We start from the raw sequence: 27651 nt of genomic DNA, 5'->3' as shown, positions 1-27651 counted from the left end.
AATCTGTGCATTAGGGGTACTCATTACTACTAGCATTTGATTAATTTAGGTTCTTCTGCAGACAGAGCTTGGAAAAAAAAAATACATGATGAACTTCACGTGTCTTGTATCTTCTGATTTATGCTTATCTATCTGTCCTCGTGTCTGATTTTTCTGATACTAACTCCTTGCCTGATTCCTCTTCACAGCTGTCCTCATACCCATTCTCTTGCTCACCTCAGCCTGCTGTAACTGTTAAAGCCACCTCCTGCTAAATACTGAAGCGCTACTATTGCTGTCCCTTCGTTATATGACATTGCATGGCTCTGACCATGAATCACATTAAGCAAAAATGAAGGGATATTGCCATTAAAGTAATGTGTAGCAACATTTATTTGCTGAGCACTAATTTTAGAATGCCACATCTCTCCTAATTGTTTAACTGCGGAAACAGATTGATTTATAAAACCAAATTTTGTTTTCTATATCATCATCAAATTTTACAGACTTCTGAGCTTTAAGGGCACTGTGATTGGCACAGAGATACAAATAAGTCAAAGACAGTCTTTAGCGTGAGTTGTATCAACACATACAACTGCTCTTTAATAAGCCAGGAAGCATGAGAAGAGCTAGTAGGAAATGGCAACCCACTCCAGTGTTCTTGCCTGGAGAATCCCAGGGACGGGGGAGCCTGGTGGGCTGCCGTCCATGGGGTCGCACAGAGTCAGACACGACTGAAGTGACTTAGCAGCAGCAGCAACAATCCTAACAATCTCGTAAGGTATATAGTATGATTCTGGTCGTGTTTTTAATAATCCCTACTTTTTGTCCACATGAGAAAAATGTGCGGTTTCAAACCCTGAATCTCAGTCAACACAGCTAGCAACCAACAGAAACAAAGTAAACCCAGACTCACCTAGTACCAAAACCTGAGCCCGTCTCACCTCGCCACGCCGTCTCCTAGAAGGGGTGATGATGGACGAGACATGCCCTAACTGCAGCAGGGCTTAGTGTTTGCTTTCATTCCACACAACCTTCCAGGCACTGACTGTACCACTGAGGTGGAAGAAAGTGCTTATCTGAGGGGTTCCTCCAGCGGCTTTGTGTCATTCTAACAGGGTATCCCAGAGACTCCATTCTGCTTAATGCCTTTACTGATGAAGGAATTAAGAAACTCGTAACACTGGCTGCTGATACTCAAGTAGGCAAGAACAGCTGTTACCAATCCTAGTTTCATATCAGAAATAGTAATTCTCATCCCTGGTTACACATTATAATCACCTGATTAAAAAAAACTCGTGATGCGCAGGTCACATCCCAGAGCAGCTAAATAAGAATCTCTGGGGGGTGAGACCCAAGAATCAGAATTCAGTGCAAAAGCTGCCTGGGTGATCCTTATATGCAATCAGGGATGAGAATCAGCTTTAGAATACAAGAATAGCATTCACTAAGCGACTTTGATAAATGGAGGGTAGGGGGGAGAAGGTTCCAATCCAAAAAAGAGGAGACCAAACGAAATGGAGAGACAACAAACAGCATTTTGAAGTCAGCAAGGAATAAGCATGAAAAGCAGTGTTTCTAAGAATTTACACTGTCTCCATTCAAAGGCACTTTCACTAAAGGAGAGTCTGCTATTTCTCTAGCCTGGTTCAGCAAAGTTAGAATTCTCACCTGTAAGGCTCCAAAGCCTATGCTCTTCAAGTCACACTATCCCCAGCAGTAACAGCTGTCACTAATTGAGTACCTATTATGAACCAAATGTTTTAGTTTCTAAACAACTTTATGAAATAGGTCTCTATTTTACAGAAGATGGATAAAAAAGATAGCTTACATTTATTACTAAACAAGTCATCTGGACCAGGAACACCCAACTGTGATCCTGGGGGCACTGAATTGCTATTCTAGTGCACACAAAGCACTGCCTACAGACAAAATACATCATGTCATTAAATGCTGTTGTGATAAGAGAATATACATATCCTTCTAGAAGTATCACTAATTCTGTGTCATTTTTACTCTTTTTATCGACCTGCAGATACTAAAATAACCTCTACTATCACGTGAGAGCATACGATTTTAAAAAATATTAAGAAGGGGTCCTCCTGTGTTGAAACTGGAACTCTCAGGCACTGCTTGTGGGAATATAAAATTACACACGCCTCTTTGAAAAGCAGTTTGGCAGTTACTTAAAAAGTTACACAGAGATATATCAGATAGCAATTCCACTCAAGAGAAATGAAACAAATGTCCACACAGACTTGTACATGAATCAATTCATGATCAAAGCAGCACTAGTCATAATAGTTGAAAACTAGAAACAATACAAAGATCTATCAACGGATGAGCCAATAAACAAAATATAGTATAATCATACAATTGAATACTATTCAGCAATAAAAAGGAACTATTAATATGTGCTACAATGTTAGTGAACCTCACAGACATTATGCTAAAGAGCCAGACACAAAAACTACCTGCTGTCTGATTCTATTTATACAAAATATCCAGGAAAGGTAATCAATACAGATCAAAAGCAGATTAGTGTTTGCCTGGGGCTGAGGGTGGAAATGGGTGTGGGGGTGGTAACCGACTGCAAAAGGTCAGGAGAGAACTTTTGCGGGGGCAGGGGTATAGACATGTTCTAAAACTGGATCACAGTGATGGTGGCACAATTCTGTAAATCTGCTAAAAATAACTGAATTTTACACTTACAATGAGTGAATTTTATACTGTAAATTATACCTCAACGAAAGTGAAAGTCACTCAGTCGTGTCCAACTATTTGTGACCCCAGGGACTATACAGTCCATGAAATTCTCCAGGCCAGAATACTGGAGTGGGTAGCCTTTCCCTTCTCCATGGTATCTTCCTAACCCAGGGATCAGAACCCAGGTCTCCTGCATTGTAGGCGGATTCTTTACCACTGAGCCACTAGGGAAGCCCAAGAATACTGGAGTGGGCAGCCTCTCCCTTCTCCAGCGAATCTTTCTGACCCAGGAATCAAACCAGGGTCTCCAGCACTGCAGGCGAATTCTTTACCAACTGAGCTATCAGGGAAGCCCTATATCTCAAAAAGGTCATTCAAAAATATCGTAGAAGGTCACTGGATTAGAGTTGTAAAAGAGGAGGGACGTCATACTGAAAGACTGGGAACCAGCTATATAGACAATAGTGAAGGAATTCAGCAAGAGTGAGGGTGCATAAACGAAGTAAAACAGAAATTCTCTGGGTAAAAATTTTTAGTAACAGTTATATTTACTATACACTAGAACCACAGAACTAAGTAGTGTATGCCTATTTGACTTGTGAATGTCATCTTATACTCATTCTATTTCATCAAGGTGCTCAGCCTCCTGCAGAAGATGCCCTGAGTACACAGCCCTCGACTCAATGGAATTAAGGACATGAATTAACCGGAACAGACGACAAAACCTAAGTGACAGAAGAAAAGTACTAAAGTGCTCTTGGTGGTCAGGAGAGATTAACACAGGTGGGGAAGGAACAGCAAAGGCCTCATGAAGGAAGCAGTAACTCAGTTTGGCCTTAAGGCCTGGGGAAATTCCAACAGGTGGCAACAGGAGGAGAGAGTGAGGAGGGAAAGCACAGGGCATTCTCAGGAAACACACTAGTCCGGTCGAAGCACAGGGCATAGAGAGGGAATGGGAGATGAGGCTGGAAACGTGTAGGTCCAGATGGTACAGGGCCCAAATGCCATGCCAAGGAGCCTCAACTTTATCTAGTTGGCAAAGGGGAGTCCCCAGAAGGCAATGAGTTGTTCAGAACTTCCATGGAAGAAGGTAATCTGACAAAAGGAAAAAATGAAGGGGCAGAGCATAAATGCAAGATAAAGGTGTGATTATTGCCTAAAGTTCAACAAAGGATGTGGCTGTATAGAAAGGAGGGGGCAGATTCTTTGATCCCAGGAAGGAGGGGAGGTTCATGCTGAATTACAATTCATCTCTTGAGAGCTTCTGCTTTGTCATTTTTTCCAATGCTCTTGGGATCTGTCTGTCTCTCCCACTGGCAGTTAAGAGTCCATTACTAACATCTTTGGCAGTCTGTGTTTCAGAAGACACATTTTTCATTCACTTTGTTTTACCCCAAAGGATTCTATTTGGCAAATAAATTCCTTTCACTTTAAGGAAGTGCATGCAAGGAATGACTTTTTAATTCATTTCTGCCAGTTTTTAAATAGGATGTTAATTTTGAAAAACTGGCCTCAATCCTATGCTATGTTCGACTTCAATCTGGTTTTTGAAGAATAAGTCAAATATTTAAATAGACTGCAAGGCTTTGAATCGATTCTAAATAAAAACTGGTATGCTTTTTGTAGAGTTCCTATTAAACACTGAAGTTCCTTTTCAATAATCTGTCTGTATACAGACTACACAAAAGAAAACACTACTGCTTAAGTAAAGAGAATTAATTTTACTGCACAGAGTTTAAACTCTGTGTTTTACAGACTTTTTATAACACACATTTGCATAAACCACAGCTTTTCTTGCTCTGTGACCTTAGGTGAGTCACATCCTCTTAAGGCCCTAATTGTTTCCTGAAGTGTAAGGTGAAAGAGTCATACGGTAGAAGCTAAGTAATGGGTTAAGCCTGGCCTTCAAAATTTTAGTAAGAAGAAATTCTCACCATCTTAAAACATTATTCTAGAAATCTGAAGTCAAAGTGGTAATTACCTATGCTTTCAGTCTTCAGATCAATAAACCTTTACAGGATTGTGGCCATGTGTGTGGCACTATACCAAGCATTGGGATAAAAATCAGTTAAAGACACAGTCCTTGCCTTCATATTGTCTAAAGCCTAGCAGGAAAACAAACATCATCATTGTGAGATTAAATGGCAAGAAAATATAGACCTCAGGCTTTATCATTTAAATAAACTGAGTCTGAGAAAGAGCATCACAGGTCAGTGCCCCTAACCTTTGAGGACAAGTTAATGTTTATCCTCTGTCGGCAGCCCTCCCTTCAGGAGGGAAGAGGCTGACTGTGTGGAGCATGAGTTGGATGTACAGAGAACAGAAGGTCTTCTGTGAACAGTTTATAACTTTGTTAGTTTTATTTCTGTGAAATAATTATGGAATAAAGATCTGAAGTGATGAGGTATATCCAAAATTCAGTTAATACCTTGTTTCCTTAATTTATATAATATTAGAAAACATGAAATTGACATCTATTACTTAAGTCTTATCATCAATCTAGAGAGAAGGCCATATGCTAAAACACCTGTGACATCATGGTTACATCTTCCCTGCACTCTGAGCCTGACCACAGCAATGTCATAGTGGAAAGAATGACTGGTATCCATAGAAACATCACCAGACTGGGACCATGTAAAAAGCTGTAACCTAGCAACTGATGACGAGAGGTATGTGTAGGGGAATTCTTCCAGTTCAGCAAATGATAAACATGCAACACTGAATGCAACTAATAATACTAGGGCAGTGTGGAAAGGCGGACTTATCTGTAGAGAACTGGGAATGTCAGGCTTTTTTTAAAAAAAGCCGCTTGCACCATGCTGCTTAATTTTAAACAGGAAAAGCATGTAAACACCTCCTCACTGCCTATAGTATCAGTTGTGTGCATGGAAAGTACCTTACACGTCATGACTAGAATGGAAAATACATTTTGTAGTGGCACCAATCATTTCAACCTCTATCTCTCATTATACAGAGGCAATGAATTTTGTTGAGAGGAGAAACCATCCCTGGTCTCAGAGAAGGATGGATGTGTTCTATATGTAAACAAGGCAACATTACAAAGCTCTCAGATTCCCCATATACCACATAAATGTGAGAATGTTTCTCTTAAGCATTTTCTTTTCAATAGAGATCACATAAATATCTATATACATGGACATTTAGAGAGTGGAAGAAACATCTAGTTCAATTCCCTCATTTTACAGTCACAGTCTGAGACCCAGAGTGAAATTTTTTTTAAGCTCAGAAAGTTAGTGACAGAGCATGGGCTAGAACTGAGGTCTTCTGTTTTCCATGCCAACCCTTTCCATTAAAGGAGAATTCCATTTTTCTTTTCCTTCATGTCTAAAGAGGAACATCATTTGGATTTTATGAGAATGAAAAACAAAAACCACTGGGATCTTAGGGTTAATCTGTTGTAACAGTTAATGTTACTCTACTTAATATAAAAATGAATGTATGTCGTAGCTCAGTCAGTAAAGAATCTGCCTGCAATGAAGAAGACCTGTGTTTGATCCCCCAGTTGGGAAGATCCTCTGGAGAAGGAAATGGCAACCCACTCCAGTATACTTTCCTGGAGAATTCCATGGACAGAAGAGCCTTGCAGGCTACAGTCCATGGGGTCCCAAGAGTCCAACACGACTTAGAGACTAAATCACCGTACTACCCTAGGGCAATTTGAAAAACACATCCTTTTTCTTTGGAAATTCTATTCCAGGTTATAGCTTCAAAGGAATTTATTCAAATCTGTGATTATCAGATATATTGCCTGAGTACAAAAAGACCAGCAGCTTCTCTATTTGGAACAAAATGGTATACATGGCACACTTACAGCAGTCTGCCATCCTGCTCAGCTTAACTACTCACTAATGGATTAGTGATTTACAAATCATGTTATAATATACAGGCGAAAAAATATTTTTTACAAATAAAATATTAAGCAGAAGTTTAATACATGAAACATAAAACTGCTCAGGTTGAAATGGAAATGGGGGAGGGGACAGGAATCCACCAGCAAAATGTCCCTTTCAGCTCTTCCTTCCTTCAAACTATTCTGAGGTACCTCTTGGAAACCTATGGCTCCTCTGATCACAGTTTGAGAACCACTGATCTAAACCAATGGCTGTCCAAGTTATGAGTGTGGTGGTGGGGGTGGGTTTTCCCTCTCCATATGCTTTCCCATATATAATCTTATAAGAAGCCTCGATAAACAGATACAGATAAGGGTAACCTTTTATTAATATTAAATATTTTATAAATTTAACTAAGATTTAGAAGATCATTAAAAATACCTAGGTCTTTAAAAAAATTGAAATTGGAGGATAAGGATGATAGTACTAGCTTTACTCCGTATCAATGTAATTGTGGATTCAGCTTTGATTTTAAAGCACTGAAGTAGTTACAAATGCGACCAGTTTATACGCAGTTCATCTTACAACAGTGTCATACTACTGAGTTACCGGAGAGGGCACAAAGGCAAGGTGAGCTGGCGGCACAGCCTGAGACACCAGCGGCCTTTCCTTCATTTAACGTAGCGCTCATCTTAAGAGGGCACATGATACGTGTATTCTGGTAATGACTCTTCAGAGCGTGACAAAATTTTAAAAACAGTCAAATTTGTGGAAGCTCCAAAAAGACATTTTACAAACATTTTCTAGTCTAGTCCAGCTAGACTGGAAGTTCTTTTTCAGTTCTAAAAATTATATGAGAATACTGGATCACTGTCCTGGACACCAATGAAGAACAATGGAGAAGACGCTGTCACAGTTAAAACATTATCAGCTTTTCTGCTGATGATTATGATTACGATTATTATATTAATGATTATGTTTACTCACTGAATACAGATACATTATTTTTCAAGGCAACAGTATTTAGGGACCAGACCTGCGGGCCAGCCAGCATAGGTAACAACAGAGTGCATAGTTTGTGGCCATTTTTTGTTTTCTCTGCCAGTAAAGGCCAACCTTACTATCACTTGCAATCATTTGCCAGGTATAAAACTTAGAGGCCTCACCTCACATCAGGCAGGGGCAGCTCATTTAATTCTGTTTCCATCACTCCAACACAGCATACTAATCTGTCTACAGAGACTAAGGGAACCCAGGTTAAAAAAAAAAACAAACCTGACTACCAATGTACTAAGTCAAATCTAGCAGCATTAAGAAAACCTACTCCCACAGTGATTCATCTAAATCTTGGGCCTGGCAACCCCCCAAACTTAGACTTAACGTGTCAGAACCTCTGGCTCTCCTCTTTTGAAAAAGAGAATCAAAACACGATATAGTTGTAACTAACAGAACCAACCTAAGATTCCTGAATCAGGCACGGTTCTCTCTGGATAAATAATTAAGATCAGTCTCAAATAATCAAGATACAAATCTACCCATAAAAACACCCATATGCTGAACGAACAAGCAATTATCACCTTAATGTGTTTAACCTACTAATTAGCAACAGTACCAATCCGGAAAAAGCTGAAAATGCTGTCTTCACAGAGAGCTCCTATAGGCAAAAACCCCTTTTCTCTTCTAGCTGAAGTGAGCCTCTTAACAAATCCTTCTCAATCTTCATAGTACCTCCTTGACAAAACAAATACAAGCTGCTGAAAGTGGACCCTAAACCTCTGGATGCATTTTACTCAGTGACTCTGAAGTTAAGGGGCATCCAAAACAACATGCAGCAAATATCAACAACAACAAAACAAGCCAGCGAGATGGAAATACACGTGAGGAGGTTTTTGTTTCTGATTGACCACCTCTCCTAGAAAAGGTACAAAAACCAATCTTAACATCACTAGTTAATCCATAACCACTTTAAAGCCTTCAGCAATTCACTGACTTTCTGATGATCAGTTTCCTATCTGTCAAATAAAGAATAACTGCTATCCGTTTCATCACAGAGTGGTAATGAGATCTCAGAAGGTCCCATATGTGTCCTTTTGGAAGTCTGAATTTACTGTTGTCTGGCTGGAAAATAATTTTGTCTTCCAAACTTCTTTCAAGGATAAGCTGACTAAAAACTGCCATGTCTTTTTTTCTACAACACAAAACCGGTAAATGAAACAGACTTTAAGGAGAAGACAAGTAAAATACAGGCCCCTGCTCCCAAAAGCCCAGTCAATAATTAAAACTACTTTTGATGAGCAGCTGTTGTTCACTGTAAAGTGTTCTAGAAACAAGGATGGTTGTGTGTCACCAGGCAGAGCCACAACAGTCACGATTTTAAAGCCTTTAACCCTGAGAAAGAAACCTGGGAGAAATTTGCTTCAAAAAGTACACGGATGCAGAGCTGCTAATCCCAAATGAGCTGTTTAAAGAACAGGGATCTGTTTGCTCTTCAGGGGAAAATTAGTCTTTTCAGGAAGATTAGCTCCAGCTACTGTGCATCCTACCTTCTTTGTGTGTAGATAAGACATTAGAGGCAGACTGAGGAATACAGCTTAGAACAGGCAGCAGACAGACAAAGCACCTGTTTGCACCAACTTCCTCCTACTCACGTCATTCCACAGACACCAACTCAGAAGAGCAGTTCTCCTAGCGGCTGAGAGTGTGGGGGACAAACGAGAAGAGGGGAGTCATGGAGGGTAGAAGTCAGGGCTAGACGGAATGAGAACTCATCTGAATACAGCTTCAGTCACTCTGAATAAATTCTTGGGAACAATCAACAGAAGGCACTATAAAACAGAGCCTCAGGCCCTGAGAGTGCTCAGATGACTGTGGGAAATTTAACGCAATATTTCACCTCAATACAACAGAATTCTCACTGTTCTACTTATATGAAACCAACATGGATATTAAGGGTAGCTCAAACTTCATCCAACAGTAATTATTCGATTTTATATTCCAACCTCTCCTCTAGCCTTTGGTCTCTCAAGTTAATGATGCCACCATTCCCTAGGGAGCCCAAGATGAAAATCCAGGAGTCATTTTTTATGATTCTTTTCTTAACTCCCTTTCTCACATCCATCCATTCCATTCAAAACTCTTGGTTGGTTCTACCTTCAAAACATACACCCCATCTAACCCTTCTCATCACCTCTATAACCAAAGTGACCATCAACTCTCCACTGGAGAGTGGCTTCTTCCCTGACCTCTAGGCTTCCACTGCTGGCCCCTATAATCCATTCTCCCATGGTAGCTAGAGTAAACTTTTAAAACAGTTATCGATCAGGTCTTGATGCTCCTCTGCCAAAAGCAGATCACTGGCTTCGCAGCACACTGAATAAAACCCCAAATCTGTATCATGGCAGGAAAGGGCCTACATCACCTGGCCACTGACTACTCCCCTTTGACCTCATCTTCCTAAGCCAATGGCACCATGGTCACATCAGCCTGCTTTCCACTCATTCCTAGGCTGGAGAAGGTGTGGAGAAAAGGGAACCTTCGACACCACTGGTGGGAATGTAAACTGGTGCAGCTGCTAAGGAAAACACTGTGGAAGTTCCCTAAAACTAGAATTACCAATCTCAGTCCTGGACATATATCCGGACAAAACTGTTTAATTCAAAAGGATAACACACCTCTATGTTCACAGCAGCCTTATTCACAATAGCCAAGACATGGAAGCAGCTTAAATGTCCATCAACAGATGAATGGATAAAGAAGATGTGGTACAGCCCAGAAATAAACCCACGTACCTACGGTCAATTAATCTTCGACAAACAAGGCAAGAATATAGAATGGAAAAAAACAGTCTCTTCAGCAAGTGGTGTTGGGAAAGCTGGCCACTTGCTGGTAAATCACTGAAGTTACAACATATCCTCTCAACATACACAAAAATAAAGACCTAAACGTAAGACATGACATCATAAAACTCCTATAAGAGATCATAGGCAAAACATTCTCTCACATAAATTGTACCAATGTTTTCTTAGGTCAGTCTCCCAAGGCAACAGAAATAAAAACAAACAAACTTGCACAGCAATGGAAACATACCATAAACAAAATGAAAAGACAGCCTACAGAATGGGGAAAAATATTTGCAAATGATGTGACCAACAGGGGCTTAATTTCCAAAATAATCAAATAGCTTATACAACTCAACGACAAAAAAACAACCCAACTGAAAAATGGGGAGCAGACCTAACTAGACATTTCTACAAAGAAGAAACAAAGGCTTCCCAGGTGGCTCAGTGGTAAAGAATCCACCTGCAATGCAGGAGACAGGTTCAATCTCTGGATTGGGAAGATCCCCTGGAGAAGGAATGGCAACCCACTCCAGAATTCTTCCCATTCTTGTCATGGGAAATCCCATGACAGAGGAGCCTGGTGGACTAGTCCATGAAAGGGTCACAAAGAATCAGACATGACTTAGTGACTGAACAACAACAAAGGTATCCTCAGGATATATGCAGCAATGTCAATACTAAGTGCTACAGGATAAACCTAACTCAACTCCCAGGAGGGTCAATTTTACACAAATATTTTTGAAAAGAGATTTGACTACTAGACAAAACAGTTTTAACATGCTGATAAGTGCTGGGGACACGTCAGATTCTTCCATCCTCTCAAATTAGAGAATCAACATTGGACTAGATGCAGAAATCTCATCTTCATGAGGAGGATATGATGGTTACCATTTATTGAGCACTCACTATATGCTAGACATCATAGTTAGAGTTTACATACATTACCTCATTCCATCCTCATAACAACATCAGATAATAGTAATAATACTATTGTTTCCATTATACAGAGAATGAAAGTAAGATTTTAAAAAGTGGGAAAACTTTCCCATACTCACCCAGCTAGTACATAACATAGTTGGTGTCTGGTCCCAGGGCTGTCTGGGCTCCAAAGCCTGTGACCTTGATTGCTACCTTAGAAATTTGAAACTGAGGCAAAGGAACCCTCATCAGTCTTGTACTGGAAGAGCCTTAAGTAAGCCACATATCTTTTGGTCCCTCCAGTTTTTCTCAGCTATAAAATTAGGACAATTCCCATCCCTTCCATCATCATAACGTGGATCCGAAAGCTTATGAGATATATATTATAGCATTCTATTTTAGAGCTGAAAAGAATCTTGGTCATACAAACACCTGAATATGAATGTTTATGGCAGCCTTATTTATAAAAGCTAAAAAGTGGTAACAACCCAAATGTCCATTTATTAATGAATCAATAAACAAAATGTGTTGTATCCATGCAATGGAATATTCTTCAGCCATAAAAATGAGGTTTTGATATACACTACAATGTGGGTGTACCTTGAAAACATTATACTAAGGGAAAGAAGTCAGCCACAGAAGGTCACATATGTATGATTCTATTTACATGAAATGTCTAGAACAGACAAACCCATCGAGATAAAAAGTAGATTAATGGTTTTCAGGTGTCAGTGTGTGGGATGGGGGTTAGGAATGAGGAATGACTGCTAATGGGTACAGGCTTCCTTTGAGAGGTGTGAGATGTTCTATAATTAGATAGTGGTGATGGTGAAACTGTACACTGTTAAAAAGCAAATATTATGGTATATGAATCCTATCTCAACAAACAAACATTAAAAAAAAAAAAAACCATGGAGGCCATGGCAGCAAAGGAAATACATTTAAAAATACTTTGGACAAATAAATCAACTATACTTCAATAAAAAAATACTTTGGACAAAAGCATCACGGAAATATCAACACATTTTAGATATCATACATTTCATGCTTATAAAAACACATTATTCACTCTGTAAGAAAAGCATGGCCTTCTACTACTTTTGCTGGTTGTTAACTTGTCCTAAGAGAATCTTAATTCACTTCAAAGTACTCCACTCCTCTAGTTTCTGAATACTCAGTTAATAAAATGATAATAAAATGCAATCTAAACTGGCTGCTGATGGAAACCCAAGGGGCTTGGCCTGCTTAAAGAGAGAAAGGAGAAAAGCCACAAAACTCATCAAGGGCCTACATTCAAGGCCAGAGAAGATAACAAGAATCTAGATCTAGTGGAAATGTTATCCTCCCATATTCTTCTGGGAACCACTTATCTGAATTGTCTACAGAAAAATCAGGCACAGGAATCTCAACTATAAAAATACTACCTTAGTAAAATAACCATCAGCACTGAAACAAATTCTTTAACTTCATATTCTGCTTAACATAAACACATTATCTCATTTCAACAGCACTTGCATTAGGTACAACTTTTTACCCCCATTTCAAAGATAAGGAGAGGGAGTCATAAACAAGGTCACCCAGTAAAGAAGCAGAGTCAAGATTCAACACGTGTCTGAATTCTAAGTTGAGGGCTCTCCCTATGTTATGTTAAAACTTGCTTTCTCCCACCACCTATCTTTCACCAGATCAAAAAGCAGAGTTGAGGCGGCTTCTGTTCATGTCACTTTGTAACATGAACTCAGCTCCCAATAAATAATTTCCTCTTAAATTGTTCTGGTTTGTTGTATTCCTTTCATAAGTCTCCGTAAGAAACATTAATTCAGAATAAGTATTAAATGTTTTTGAACAAATCAATCAATCTGGCCAGGCTGACCTGGTCAACCTTTAATGAAAGGACTTCCCTGGTTGTCCAGGGGTCCTGGCCAATGCTGGGAACACTGGTTCAATTCCTGGCCCAAGAACTGAGATCACACATGCTGCAGAGCAACCAAGTCCTCACGCCATAACAACTACAGTCTGCATGCCCTAGAGCCCATGCCCCGCAACAAGAGAAGCCACCGCAATGAGAAGCCCGAGCACTGCAACTGGAGAGTAGCCCCCGCTCGCCACAACTAGAGAAAGCCCATGCGGCAATGAAGACTCAGCACAGTCATAAATCAATAATTTAAAAAATTTTCTCATGAATGATAGATGAAGTCTCAAAAAGCTATATAATCTCAAAAGGATAGAGATTCCCTTCCCAGTTGCTGAAAAAGGTTTTAGAACTGACTGTGAAAGGCTCCTGAGCTGGCCCTGTAATGACTTCCGGAAGAACTGTCCAGCCCCTCCTTTCCAGCCAATCAAATGGCAGTCTGATTCCCTAGCGAGAAACCTGCAGGCAGCTCCACCACCACCTGAATTCTCATCTTCACATACATTCTGAGAGCTCCTGTGACTAGCTCTTTCCCAAGCTTTTGGCATCTCCCCTTCGGTCTCTCCCCTGCCCGCTCTGGCCCCCGGCGCCCTTGGTTCCATCCTCTCCTCCTTCCTCTCCCTTTCTCTAGTGGTAGCATTTACTTTGTACTTCTTGGTGAGGCACGAGGTTTAGACCAGTCTCAGGGTCCCCATGCCCCTGGAGGAGGGCATGGCAACCTTCCAGTATTCTTGCCTGGAGAATCCCCATGGACAGAGGAGCCTGGTGGACTACAGCCCACGGGGTTTCGAAGAGCTGGACACGACTGAGTGACTAAGCACAGCACAAGGTCCCCATGAGAAGCAACTAAGACACAACCTAGTGAAATAACTTCACGTGCTGCTCTAGCTGAGCCTTTCCCAGAGACCTAAGCACCAAACACTAAGCATGCAGACAAGGGCAGTGCTCTCCTAAGGGCATCTGTGCTTAGGGGTGTGATCAGAGTAGAAGTTCTTTTTTCCTCTAAAACGAGTAACTGAACTTGTTTTATTTTCAATACATAAGAAGGCACGAGGTACAAAAGTAAATCCAGCTCTTAATTTTCAAAAGTAAGTGGCTTTAGAGACCAGGGCATTAACAACATTCCTGCATTTGTTAAAAGGTGTGCTCGTATTTAAGTTAGATTTCCACCTACTCAGCTCTCATACTCCTTCTTTGCATTCTCTTGACTTTGGTTAATTAATACTTCTATGACACCACACTATAAAGGTACAAATAAAGAACTTCTACTTAATGTAGAAATAAAGAGAACACATTTTATATATACGGCTACACATACCTCTTTTCATATTTAAATAATAAGAAATGTACATTCACACTGAAAATCATTTGCTCTAGAAATTTTCCCTAAGCTTTTCAGTTTAAAGACGGCACCATTTGGACCTCCCTGGTGCTTCGGTGGTTAAGATTCCACCTGCCAATTCAGAGTACACGGGTTCAATCCCTGGTCCAGAAGATCACACATGCCATGGAGCAACTAAGCCCCAATGTCATGACTCCTGAGCCCATGGGTGGCAACTACTGGAGCCTGTGCACCTAGAGCCCGCGCTCCACAAGAGAACCCTGCACACTGCAGCTGGAGCGTAGCCCCTGCTAGCTGAAACCAAGGAAGTCCAAGCACAGCAACCAAGACCCAGGGAAGCCAAACATAAATTAACTAATTAATTTTAAAAAAAAGAAAAGAAAAACGGTAAATTTATTTTTTTTAAAAGATGGCACCATTTAATATCTGAACTAAATGCATTAACGTAATTTTACCAGTGACAGACTTTCTCTAGGTAAAAGAATCACAGACTTGTAGAGCTATAAGGAACATCAAATCATTAAGCAAACTCTTAGATTTTAAAAATGAGAAGACTCCCAAGTTAAATGATTGCCAAAAGTTGGTTGGTGACAAGCAAGGGTCTTTGCTCCTGGCACCTAGTTCACCCCAGTCGAAATTCTTAAGAGGTGAAAAATACCTGATTTACTGGTATCAATACCAAAGGCAACAAAAATGAGAACTACTCTTACCATATATATGATGACATTAAACAGAAGCTCTGTTTCAACTTTTAGTATTTTATACCATAAATTCTTTTTTTCTAATACCATAAGTTCTTAACTCGTGACTCACCCTGCTGAGTTGGTCCAATAACCTTTGGTTCTGTTCTGATAACTCCTGGACGGCCCGTGTTTTCTCTCGATCTGCTTCCCGTAGATGAACCTGCTGCCTCTCCAACTCATCCTGAAGCTGCTTCACATCACTCTCCAGCTCAGACACACGCCCTTCCCACTCGCCTTCTCGGTTCTCAAATCGTCTTCTTAGTTCGTGTTTCTCTTGTTCTAAGTGCTGGGTGAAAATGAAGAGGATTTTTAAACTGTTAAAAAATTCCAGAGTCATTAATTTTTTTTCTCTTTTCACGCTCTTCTAACTTTTCTTTTTCCTAGTCAGTCAGCACAACAAAACACTCTGCCATGTAGGACAAGTTGCCCATTTCACAGCTGCAAAAATATCCCTTTCTGCCAGAGTAGGGAAGGCTAACTTCACAAAGAGAACGCATTCCTACTGAAATACTTAATGTTATTATGTTTATTCCTGTCCTTGGACATGGGGGTTCTAGACTTAGGAACTCACCTGAAATTTAGTAAGTCATCTATTAATCAGTGAAATACACATTTAAGCAACTTAAAACAAGCCCTTGAGAAAGCTTCTTTTGCTGTCATCTGTTATGTTTGGTATAACACCAGGCACTTAGAATTTTCAGAGACAGAAAGGACTTCAGAGATCCTCCAGATCAACCACCTCTTCTTAAAATGAAGCAACAGAAGAGATTCTGCAACCAGCTTAAGGTCTGTTCTAGCAAATGGGACAGCTGGGATTGGGGTCTCCCTTACTTGACTGTTTAATGCTCTACATAACAACTCAATAAATATTTGCTGCTATATATAGCATTGCATTTCAGAATCATTAAGGCAAGTTCAGGCCTACTTTTATTAAATCATGGCCTACGATCCTTGCATGTTTATTTCTGATTCATTCATTCCTGACTGACTGTTATAGGTTAGTCATTGAAGTAATGTTGAACAAAAGAGACTTGATCTTTTCCTTTATGGAGTTTCCACTCTAGTGAGAGATTGATAAAAGTATTATGTTGTACAGTGTGACAAATGGTATACAGGAAAAGTACAGATGGTTTGAAGGAGCAACAACAGAAAAGAACTCTTATTGGATTGAAGGAAATAAGAACATCTTTTTGTTTCCGTAAGATAAATATGAATGCCTCTTTTCAGAGGCAAGTATGTTCTCCTATTTAAAAAGCATAGTATGAGGACTTCACTGGTCGTCCAGTGGTTAAGAATCCACCTTTCAATACAGGCTGATGTGGGTTCGATTCCTGATCCAGAACTAAGATCCCGCATGCCTTGGAACAGAGCAACTAAGCCTCCGTGACACACTGACTGACCCATCCCACAACCAGAGAGCCCACGGGCCACAACTAGAGTCCACGCAACACAACAAAAGATCCCACCTGCTGCAACTAAGGCCCGATGCAGCCAAATAAATAAATAGATTTTAAAAATAAACAATAAAAAAAGCATAGCAAGTACCAAAAAACCAAGTAAATACCTCAGAGTATATGAGATGCATATGAGAAGTAAAGCAATGGTCCTCAACTTTTGCTGTCAGAAAATCTCTGATATAACTGTTCAAAATATATCCACCTAAACACTAATTCCAGACTGTGATTCAGTAAAGAATGGGATGAGGCCTAGGAAGGCATCTATCTACCCATTCATCTATTTAGGTTCTATTGGAAATTCTGATGCACTAAAGGCTGACTATCAAGCACTGAGATTGTTTCAACAGGCTAAGACAGGCAATTGCATCTTCTCCTTCAGCGTACTCAGACATCTTTTCACCTTGTGAATCTACACTCTTATTCCATCTAAGTTCTCACCTTTCAAATGTTTTTTAGGATGCCTCTTTTGGAAAGCCTTAAGGGGCAGTGTATAGTTATACGAGAAAACCAGTCTCATTATTTCACATCTGAGATGTGCCTAAAAAAAGATTTTTCTCTCAAGAGAGGGACTTGTACTTCTCAGCATGAAAATTTTCTGTTCTATGCTTCCCTCATTTTGCTAAACTTCCAAAAATGAGGATGTTTTAGTCACTACACAAACTTCAGAAAGATGAGATGCAGAAGTAAATGGTAATTACAATTCTAAAATTGTGATACTTGGTTTTATTGAGTTTTTCCAAAATGGAAAAGACTGAGCAGAAGGCAACAGCAAGAACTCAGTAATCACAGTATTACTGAGAGGCCAGATAAATTAGGCTTGTGTTCTAAAAGAACAGAGAGACTTAAAAATATTCCGCAAACAGCTGTTAGTGAACAGCCCAACTAAGCGACTAAAACAATCTAATCCACATGCAGGGAGTGAGGCAGGGTTGAGGACAAGTGATGCTGATTAATCTCTTCTGTCCTTACATTTCTTCCTAATTCAGGTTTCCCAACACTCTGGGGGAAAAAGTCAAGACTTTCCTATTAACGTACATACAGAACTTAGCCTTCTGTCTATTCTGAGAAAAGAAAGGTTTCTCCCAGAATTACATTTTCAGTGAAGTGCTAAATTAACCAGTAAACTCTAGGAAGAATATCAGAAAGTGTAGCGGTCAGGCTCTGTCCATGCTATTCCCTGTTTCTTGGGGTTACACTGTACTTTAAAAGGTAATATCTACACCTGAAACTAATATAATGCTATATGTCAATTACACCTCAATAAGAAAAAGAAAAAAGTTCATGTCAAAACTGTCAAGGTCATCAAAAACAAGAGAAGTCTAAGAAATTGATACAGGAAAAAAGAGACTAAGAAGATACAGAAACTAAATGTAAGAGTATTATGAAACAGAACAAGACATTTGGCAAAGGCTAAAGAAATCTATTTGCTAATAAGTCGTGTCTGACTCTTTGCGACCCCGTGAACTATACAGTCCATGGAATTCTCTAGGCCAAGAATACTGGAGTGGGTAGCCTTTCCCTTCTCCAGGGGATCTTCCCAACCCAGGGATCGAACCCAGGTCTCCCACACATTGCAGGCAGATTGTTTACCAGCTGAGCCACAAGAGAAGCCCAAAGAAATCTAATTAAACTAAATGAAAAAGTTAAAGTGTTAGTCGCTCAGTCGTGTTAGACTCTTTGCAAGCCCAGGGACTGTAGCCTGCCAGGCTCCTGTGTCCATGGAATTCTCCAGGCAAGAATACTGGGCTGGGTAGCCATTCCCTTCTCCGGGGATCTTCCCAACCTAGGGATGGAACCCGGGTTTCCTGCATTGCAGGCACAGTCTTCACCATCTGAGCCACCAAGAAAGCCTCATAGCTAATAATACTGTATTAGTATTGGTTTACTAATTATGGCAAGTACTGGGGGCAGGGCATATGGAAACTCTGTCCCATCTTTCCAATTTTTCTGTAAATCTAAAACCATTCTAAAAACAGCTTATTTAAAACTCTGAAGAAGTTAGTATCACTAGCTCACCTAAAATTGGTTGTTACAGAAATGGACTTCTGCCACGAACCAAAAAAGCATATTATTCTCCTAAGTCCAGGATATGGTTCTTGAAAGATACAAAGAAAAAAAATACTATTTAAGTGGATCAAGCACTGAATGTAAACAAGGACTCCTGCATTTGCTTAACTAAATCTACTACCCAATTATGTAATCATTTTCACCTTACTTTTTTTAACAAAAAAGTTTAACAAGAACATTTATTCTTTTTTTTTTTTTTGGCCATATTGAACAGTATGTGGAACTTCCCCAACCAGGGATCAAACCCAGATCCCTGCATTGGCAGATTCTTAACCACTGGGCCACTAGGGAAGTCCCACCATACTTGTTTTGCCTCTTAAAAAAAAAAAAAAAAGTAGTGCCAGAATCATTAGAATTGGCCTAGGGAAGAGGGAAGAAAATGTAACCTAGGCAAGAGACTACCTCTGCATTAAGAGAGAATTCACTCTCACCTGGAATGGGGGAAAAAGAGAATCCTGGACTTCAAAAGCATACTTTTAAAAAACTAAATAAAGATTAAATCTCTGAAGAAAAAAGTGTATAAATGTAAGTTAGTGCCTTAGATCATAGCATACATAACATAAAATTTATCACCGTATCCATTTCTAAGTGTACTGTTAGTTCAGTAGCCCTAAGTCCATTCATACTGTTGTGTAACCAACTTCCAGAAATTAAAAATAAACCTCTAACACTTGAGTTCATATGCTGACCTGAGAGGAGTGAAGATTTTTAAAAATAGTTTAATAAGAATTTTAAACTATTTTAATATTGTCTATCAAGTCAATAGCAAAAAGTCAAATGTAATTTATTCTTCTACAATATAACCTTTCTTGTTACAGAATTTGAAAATCTTTTTCCTTTGGTGAAGACACGTATAAAGGTTCCAAGTGGAACCCAGGATGTGTTTAACTACACATTCAGGATTACCCTTGAAAACTATCACTCAACATATCAACTGATATGATGTTCCTTTCAAGCCAGCTGTCTCTTTAATCAAGTCTCTCACTGAAGGAATTTCAAATCACAAGCATACATCTCTGCAGTAGTACTTCTATTTAGAGTCTGTAATCTAATCTCTTTTTCAAAAAAAGACACACTTTTAGTCTGAGACGTGTACTTCAAGTGAAAATCAAACAATTCAATTCACTGGGTTGCTTTTTGGCAATCTACATATAGGTTTCACAAACCACTTTTCAGAGAGGTATCTCAGGAGTTCATCGACTGGCAGACCTAGTTAACAGGCCAACTGAACTACAGGGCACTCACTGGTTTCCTTTTTTTCCTCTCTTATTTATTTTTGATATATTGTTGGACTACAGACATACTTACTAGAGAAAAGTTTCTGAATCTACACTCTGACCATTAAACCAGTAGCGGTGATATGGAACCAGGCAATGGTTAATTTCAAACCTTACTCAGGGCTGTACTATTCTCTTGTAACAAGAATAAAAAGAACTCATTGCCACCAAACTGGGAGACAATGTTAAATGCATAGACAGAAAAAGATAAGCTCATCGCCACTGCCACAGATGCATCTCCCCATCTTCACTTAAGAAAAAAAGACTCTAAAAATTTTTTTAGAAGTGGCGGCCACTTGTATCAGTTTCAAGGCCCTTTTCTAGTTAAGGGCAAGAAAACAGAAGCAAAAGACTTTGGTCCAGAGAATTGGCAGAAATCTTATAGATATTTTAAGGGGTATTTATAACAATGGTTAAAGTTACATGGTTCTCACAAGTTGCATTTGGCCATCCAAATGCATGTGTGAGACCCAGAACAGAAACAAAAGTACTGTTTAAATACATATATATACTGAAGTCCATATCAAATCACAACCGTCACATGTTGAGCCCAGGCTCACCTGATTTCTGCAGTGGAACCGTATTTCCTAATCCGTGAGTATCTGAAGGCTATATAAAGCTCCTTTAGGAGCACTCGTATCCCACCATTCTGAGCTGTATGGAAGTTAAGACAAGGGCATGTGGAAGCCCTTAACTCCAAAGCTAAAAAGCTTTAGGCTAACACCCTGATTAGCGATTAACTACCTCTCTGAAAACCTGGAGCATATTTTAAATGTTCCCGACTCTGTAATTTCTCTGTGTGCAGACATCACCTCAGTGCTGTATAAATTAGTCATACTGTAAGCTCTATTTTAGATGCTGTGTACAGTACATATATAGAACGGCCCACAGCGTTTGGGGCCGTGCATGGACCCATTTGCTGTGAGCAGGGTAGGAAAGCCAGGTGTGTTCAAAGAATGCCCTCGTCTGATAACCCCAAACCCTCCATGCTACCCACCTCCCAGGTGGTTTTCTGTTAAGACAGGATAAGCAAGGAGTGGGGTGAGGTGGATGAGTGCCTGGCCCCCGAAGCTACCCAGGGCCGGCGGGCGGGTACCTGGTCTCCCCCCACTCCCGCTTCCCACCTATCCCAGAAGTGACGTCCTCACCTCCAGCTTATCAGTCAGTTCCTTGTGCATCTGTTCGTACTGCCGGCTCATGTCCTGATTCCTCTCGAGCAATGCCTTGCCCAGTCGGGCCGCCAAGACCAGATCCTTCTCCTTCTGCCGGATCACTGACAGCAGCTCGGGATCCTGGGCGGGCAGCGGCTGCAGTCCGGCCGCCTCGGCTGGAGGCCCGGGCTCGGCCTGAGGATGCTCCCCGGGCTCGGACGGCCGTTCCCCAGCCGCCAGCAACGCCAGCTCCTCCTCTAACGCCAGTTCCAACTCCCCGCGGCCCGCGGGGAAGGAGATGAGGGCAGCGGCGGTGGCGGTGGCTGGATTCCCGACTGCGTCCGCGGCCGCGGCGGGCAGCTCCATGCAGCAGGCGCTGTCCGGCTCGGCGGGTGCTGAAGCGCGGCCGGCCAAGCCCAGGCAGAAGGCGGACATGGCCCGCGCGCGCCGAGCCCGCAGCGGTGCGGCCCGGCCGGCGCGCGCCAGGCTGCAGGGGGGAGGGGCCCCGCCGCGCCGCCCGGCGCCCCGCGCCTCGCCTCACGCCGCGGCACGCGCCCCTCGGGTCTCCGCGAGCCCTGGGCGCGGCGCGCGCCGGCCCGCCCCTCCCCCGCGCCGGCGGCACGCGCCCCCTCCCCCCGCCCCCAGGCTCAGCTGCTCGGCGCGCGCCGGGGGGGAGGAGGAGGAGGAGGCGGGGGGATGGCAAAGGGAAGGCTGAGGAAGGGAAGACTGCGGGGACGCGAAGCGGGAGGGGAGGTTGCGGGGAGGAAAGCCGCCGCCGCCGCCGCCGCCGCCGGGTTTTCAGCCACCCTGTTGCTGCTGCTCCCGCTGCCGCCGCCGGCCGGGCAGCGCCTCACGGGGCGGGCTGCGCTCCGCTGTCGCTGCGACGCTCGCTGCTGCTGCCGGCGGCCGCTCTCTGCAGCCGCGCTCCATGTCCCTCGGCTCGGCGGCAGCCCCAGCAGCAGCAGCGGCGGCGACGGCGGCTGCTGCAGGCGCCGAGGCGGCGGCTCCACATCGCGCACCGCGCGGCCCGGCGACCTCCTTCTTGCCTGCCTCAGCTCTCTCCAGTTCCACCCGGCCGGCCGCGCCGCGCCCCGCCCCGGGCTTCCGGCCGCGCCCCCTCTTCCCGCCCCTTGCCGGCGCCTGACGCGCACGGGCACCTGTTCGCCGCGCCCGCTCGCGATTCGCCGGTTCGTGGGTCTCCTCAGCGGCGCCCAGGTGGCGCCGGCAGCCTTAACCCCTGCACTGTCTCACGCCCGGGGGCAGCTGCGTGCGCAGCCCGGGGAGACGGCCGGCTCATCCGTAACGGTCCGGGCGGTTCCTCGGCGCGGCCACGCCCCCGGCCTCGCGTCCACCTCGCGGTGTGGCTCCGCCCCCGGCACGCTCACCTCGGGGTGTGGCCTCGCGCGCACCTCCGAGCACGGCCCCACCCCCAGCCTCGTTCTCACCTCAAGGCCTGGCCCCGCCTTCGACCTCTCTCGGGATTCTGGACTGGCGAGCTTCTGTGGGTGCGATGGGTCTCAGGTGGTTGGTCTCCAAAGGGGACTCAGGACGTTTCTCCAAGACGTGTGGCCAAGCCCGACGGAGACTTGCTGCCACTGACTGTGGGTCTGAGCCCCCGCGAGAGCTAAGCAGTCAGGAGAGGGAGCCCTAGAAAGCAGTAGAAGGGACGACTTCAGAAATGCAGCATCTCGATGATGACTCAGGGATATAAGGAACTAGAAGCCTCGGAGATCAGCAGCTCCGAAAGAAAGGGGTGCTGTTGAGAAATAACGGGGGAAAAATGCTCACAAATGGGAATGCGAAGCAAAGACCCTCCCTAATAACTTCTGTTTATTAGGCACTTAGTGTGTGCCATGTCTCGTGCTTTATAGGCATTATCTTAGATAATCCTCACAAGAATCTTAAAAGTCAGTACTGTCACTCTTCTCATTTTACAGAGAAGGAGACTGAGGCCCTGAGATACAGAATCAGATCTAGGCAGGCTGACTCCAGGGTTCACGTATATACTATTATTCTTTACTTTCCTCACATACAAGTCTTGAGGAAGATAAGTAGTAATTTGTGACCAAGATGGCCTGGGTCAGTATCCATGGTTCTATCAGGAAAGCTTCCTGCAATGATCAAAAATCAAGGACTGAAGAGCCTAATGGGTGATTCCAGTCAGTTCTTGCTTTGACCTCATTAGTGATGCCCAGTCTCCTGTTTTCAGAAACAACCCCATCTGAGGCTAGAATTTGTCCTTGTTCTTTCCCTTTTCTTATGGACAACAATCCATTTTTGAGTTAGATCACAGTTTGATCCTTTTCATCACAGTGAGATGGAATATTTCAGGACACCAATTGGCTGAAATGAGTCAAATGGTTTCTCATGGGTTTTTCTCCTTATTAAAGTCAAAGCCTAAACAAAACTCCAGTACATACTTTTTACCTTCCGACTGAAGGGGATGACTCTGTTCTCTAGTTGATTGAAAAGAAGACAGACAATAGAGGGGTTCACACATCTTAGAACCAAGTTTTGAAAGTTGACGGTGGTATCATTCCAACAATGCATTGTTCTAGCAGTTTTTATTATGCCCCCTTGAGCAGAAATAGTGGGTCCATGGTGACAGCCAACTGCAAATCCCTTTTGTCTTTTTTGATCAGGAAAGAAGTTACTCCTGTAAACAGATTGCTGCTGCTGCTAAGTCGCTTCAGTCATGTCCGACTCTGTGCAACCCCATAGACGGCAGCCCACCAGGCTCCCTCGTCCCTGGGATTCTCCAGGCAAGAACACTGGATTAGGGACACACATATCAAGAGCAAACAAAATCCTAATCAAAAGGGGTTTCAGCTATTTATTTTCCCTTGAAGCAGACTTGCAGCCTATCTCTCCCCAGAGGTCTTTGTCTTGCCTTCCTTAAGCTCCGTGGTCCTACTCTATTAGACTTGCCTGTTACTGTGAGAATGAACTTTTACAATGCTAACTCTCATTTCTGAAGTACCTTCCTCACAATGTTCCCCTGCCTAACCTGACTAGGAAGCAATCATATTCTACTACAACTTTGGCCCTAAAGTACTATCTTCCTGTGAATAGTCAAAGGAGACCAGCCCAAGTTTGGAGAACTATTTAGAATAGTGGTTCTTACCCTTTTCACTCTCAGAACCTGTTTACACTCTTAAAAATCATTGAAGATCTCAAAAATCTTTATATTGGTTTAGATATTGATATTTGCTGTATTAAAATTAAAACTGAAAAAATGTTAATTCTTATTTTAAATACTTATAATAAACCTATTAAATGTTGACATAATATAGTTAATAAAAGATATATATTCCCAAGTTTATGTTTTTAAGTGTTTTATTTTGTATTGGGGCATAGCCAATTAACAATGTTGTGACAGTTTCAGGTGAACAGCAAAGGGACTCAGCCATACATATATGTGTATCTATTCTCCCTCAAACTTCCCTCCCATCAAGGCAATTCCCAAATTTAAAAAATGAGCAAAGAGGAATGGCATTATTTTTTATTTTTATAAAATCTCTTTAATGTTTGACTTAACAGTAGAAAATGGGTTTTTATATCTGCCTCTCCATTCAATGTAGTGATGTTTGTTTTGGTTGAAATACATGAAGAATTGCTCTTGGTTACTAAGCCTTGCATTTTTATCATTTTTATATTCCTTTATAATATATTTGCATCACTGTTGCTTTTGGTATCTGGATATCCTGTGAACTTAGGTGAGACCCATCTTAACTTGCCACGGATGGATTTCCACATGAAAGTGCTGCCACATCCCTAAGAGCAAAGCATGGAATATTCTTTCTTAGGAATCCTGATATTTCCAAATGTGATAACACTCATCAAATTTCCTTATTTCTTTTTACTAGCCTCCTGATCTGCAAAAACTGGAAAGTGTAGAAGACAAAACATTCCAGAAAATTTGTTTTTGAAAAGTCAAGTGTGGAAGAAATATGAGGAGCTGGCATATCACTGCTTTATGTGATAAAGCAGTTCTACACTTGGTATTTTCATTCAGCAATTATAAGTGCATATGCATTTTTTAAGTTTTATATTTTATTTATGAACTAGTAGTGGGAACATAAAATTCTCAAAAATTCCTAAAATGTTACCCAAAAGCTTTTTATATTTTTTGGAGATGAATTGACTCAACATTTTTCAAAATGCGGTATGTGTACCTCTAGGGATTCTCAACTTGATTTTTAAGGGAAAAACAGTGGCTGATGCTCAGTAGCATCAGTCTTTAGCAGGTGCCATGCCCTGCCTGGTGGAGGAGTGAGCTTTCTTTGCTACCTGTTACTGTGCCCCAGTTCACCTTGCTGGGACCTCCTACCCAGCTTCTCTCATTTCTAGGTTCTTATCTTGGCAGCCCCTTCACATTTCCCTTCACCCTCCTAGGGTCCTCTCTGGGGCCTCAACCCCACCTCACACTCCCTTTCCCCCTTTTCCCTCAGCTTTTTATTAAAAAGACTTCATAAATGTACAGCACTTAAAATGGCGCCTGGCGCATGGGAGGCACAGTGTGGGCGCTTGATAAGTAAATAAATGCATAAAATAACTGAGCATAGGGAATTCCCTGGTAGTCCAGTGCTTAGGACTCCGTGCTTCCACTGCACGGAGTGTTGGTTCGGACTCCTGTTTGGGGAACTAAGATCCTGCATGTTGTGTGGTGAGGCCCCCAAAAAAGTCTGTGCGCGCATATATATATATATATATATATATATTTACTTACGTGGCTGTGCCAAGTCTTAGTTGCGGCATGAGGGATCTTTTAGTAGTGCCATGTGGGATCCAGTTCCCAGACAAGGGATAGAACCCTGGTTCCCTGCTCTGGGAGTGAGGAGTCTTAGCCACTGGACTACCAGGGAATCCCTGTATGCTTTTTATTGTCACTATAAGATGGTGATTCTAAACAATGTCCGTGGCAACACACTCTCACCTCCCCCACCTTGGCATCCCACTGACAGTATTTGACAAAACTGATCAAGGAACACTTCATGACTTTGGCCCTTAAAGGACATAGGGGACTCCATGGGCAAAGATGAAAGGCAAGTAGAGAGAACCGCTTCTCCAAAGACACAGGAGGCAGGAGTTGTGTTGGAGAAGAACCAAGGAGGGAGAATGAAGTTGTAAAGGTAAAGACAGTCTGGCATTGACTTGCAGAAGAAGGAAAGATGCCATTTTCTGAGTGCCTGCTGTGGGAGGCCAAAGGGTTAGCTTATGTTTGCTTGCTTAAACTTTACAGTCACCTTTCCATATGGGTATTATCATCTCCATTTTATAGATGTGGAAACAGATTCTGAGAGGGTCAGGGTCTTGCCCTGAAACTAGTAAAGGGCAGAGTTGGTATGTGAGCAGAGTTCAGATTGCTTATAAAACCTGTGGTCTTTCCACCTATGTAGCCTTGAATGCTTGGAGAAGGCAATGGTAACCCACTCCAGTACTCTTGCCTGGAAAATCTCATGGACGGAGGAGCCTGGTAGGCTGCAGGCCGTGGGGTCGCTAAGAGTCGGACACGACTGAGCAACTTCACTTTCACTTTTCACTTTCCTGCATTGGAGAAGGAAATGGCAACCCACTCCAGTGTTCTTGCCTGGAGAATCCCAGGGACGGGGGAGCCTGATGGGCTGCCGTCTATGGGGTTGCACAGAGTCAGACACGACTGAGGTGATTTAGCAGCAGCAGCAGCCTTGAATGCTAACCCCAAGACAACAGGGGGCTACTGGTGATTTTAAAATTGTGAAGTGTCCTGAATAAAGCTGTAGCTCAGGAAGACCCACCTGGCGCTAGTATTAAGGACGAGCTCGTGGTGGGAGCTGGGAACCAGTGAGAGCAGTTAAGATGCAGCTGGAAGAGTCTAGATGACAGGGATGAAAGAAATAGGGAAATACAGAAAAGAAATCAGAGAGGTTATAAAAAAAGAACTGCTAGGGGGACTTCCCTGGTGGTTCAGTGGTAAAGAATCCACCTGCCAATGCAGGAGACACGGGTTTGACCCCTGGTGAGGAAAGACCCTACATGCTGCAGAGCAACTAAGCCCATGTGCCACTACTATTGAGCCTGGGCCCTAGAGCCCGTGCTCCGTAACGAGAGAAGCCCCCACAATGAGAAGCCTGCGCACTGCAGCTAGAGAGTAACCCGCGGTTGCCGCAACTAGAGAAAAGCCCACACGGCAGCAGAAACCCAACACAGCCAAAAATAAATAAAGTTTAAAAAATAATAACAAAAAAGAACTGCTAGGATTTGGAGACTGATTGGAGATTAGGGAGTGCGAGTGAGGAAAAAGGAGGGTGCAGAAATGCCTCTGAGGTTACTAACTGGGGCAATAGAATGATGGTGCTATTGCCAGAAACAAGAAAGCCAGAAAAAAGAGAATTCCACAATCAGGCCCTTGGATTTGTTTGTGGCCGAG

General features: G+C 42.5%; 1 protein-coding gene across 6 annotated transcripts in view; it reads right to left on the bottom strand.

Moving 5' to 3' along the window:
- Window positions 1-21677, bottom strand: part of BICDL1 (BICD family like cargo adaptor 1) — an 80085-nt gene extending 58408 nt beyond the window's left edge. For all 6 annotated transcript variants that reach the window (XR_015144645.1, XM_086348246.1, XM_086348247.1 and 3 more), the window contains exons 1-2: window positions 21240-21677; window positions 15361-15576 (exon numbers count right to left, since the gene is read on the bottom strand). Coding sequence is in view for 5 of the 6 variants with exons in the window: in XM_086348246.1 (XP_086204372.1) it covers window positions 15361-15576; window positions 21240-21677 (654 nt within the window). In the remaining variant the exon portion in view is untranslated. The remainder of the gene's footprint in view (window positions 1-15360; window positions 15577-21239) is intronic.
- Between the last annotated feature and the right edge of the window lie 5974 nt (window positions 21678-27651).

This window comes from Bos grunniens, chromosome 17 (genome assembly GCF_055505025.1).
Source record: "Bos grunniens cultivar Pamir isolate PY7600 chromosome 17, Bosgru_T2T1.0, whole genome shotgun sequence".
NCBI lineage: Eukaryota > Metazoa > Chordata > Mammalia > Artiodactyla > Bovidae > Bos > Bos grunniens.
The sequence above is the reverse complement of the archived record's forward strand: the minus strand, read 5'-3'. Positions and strand labels throughout refer to the sequence as shown.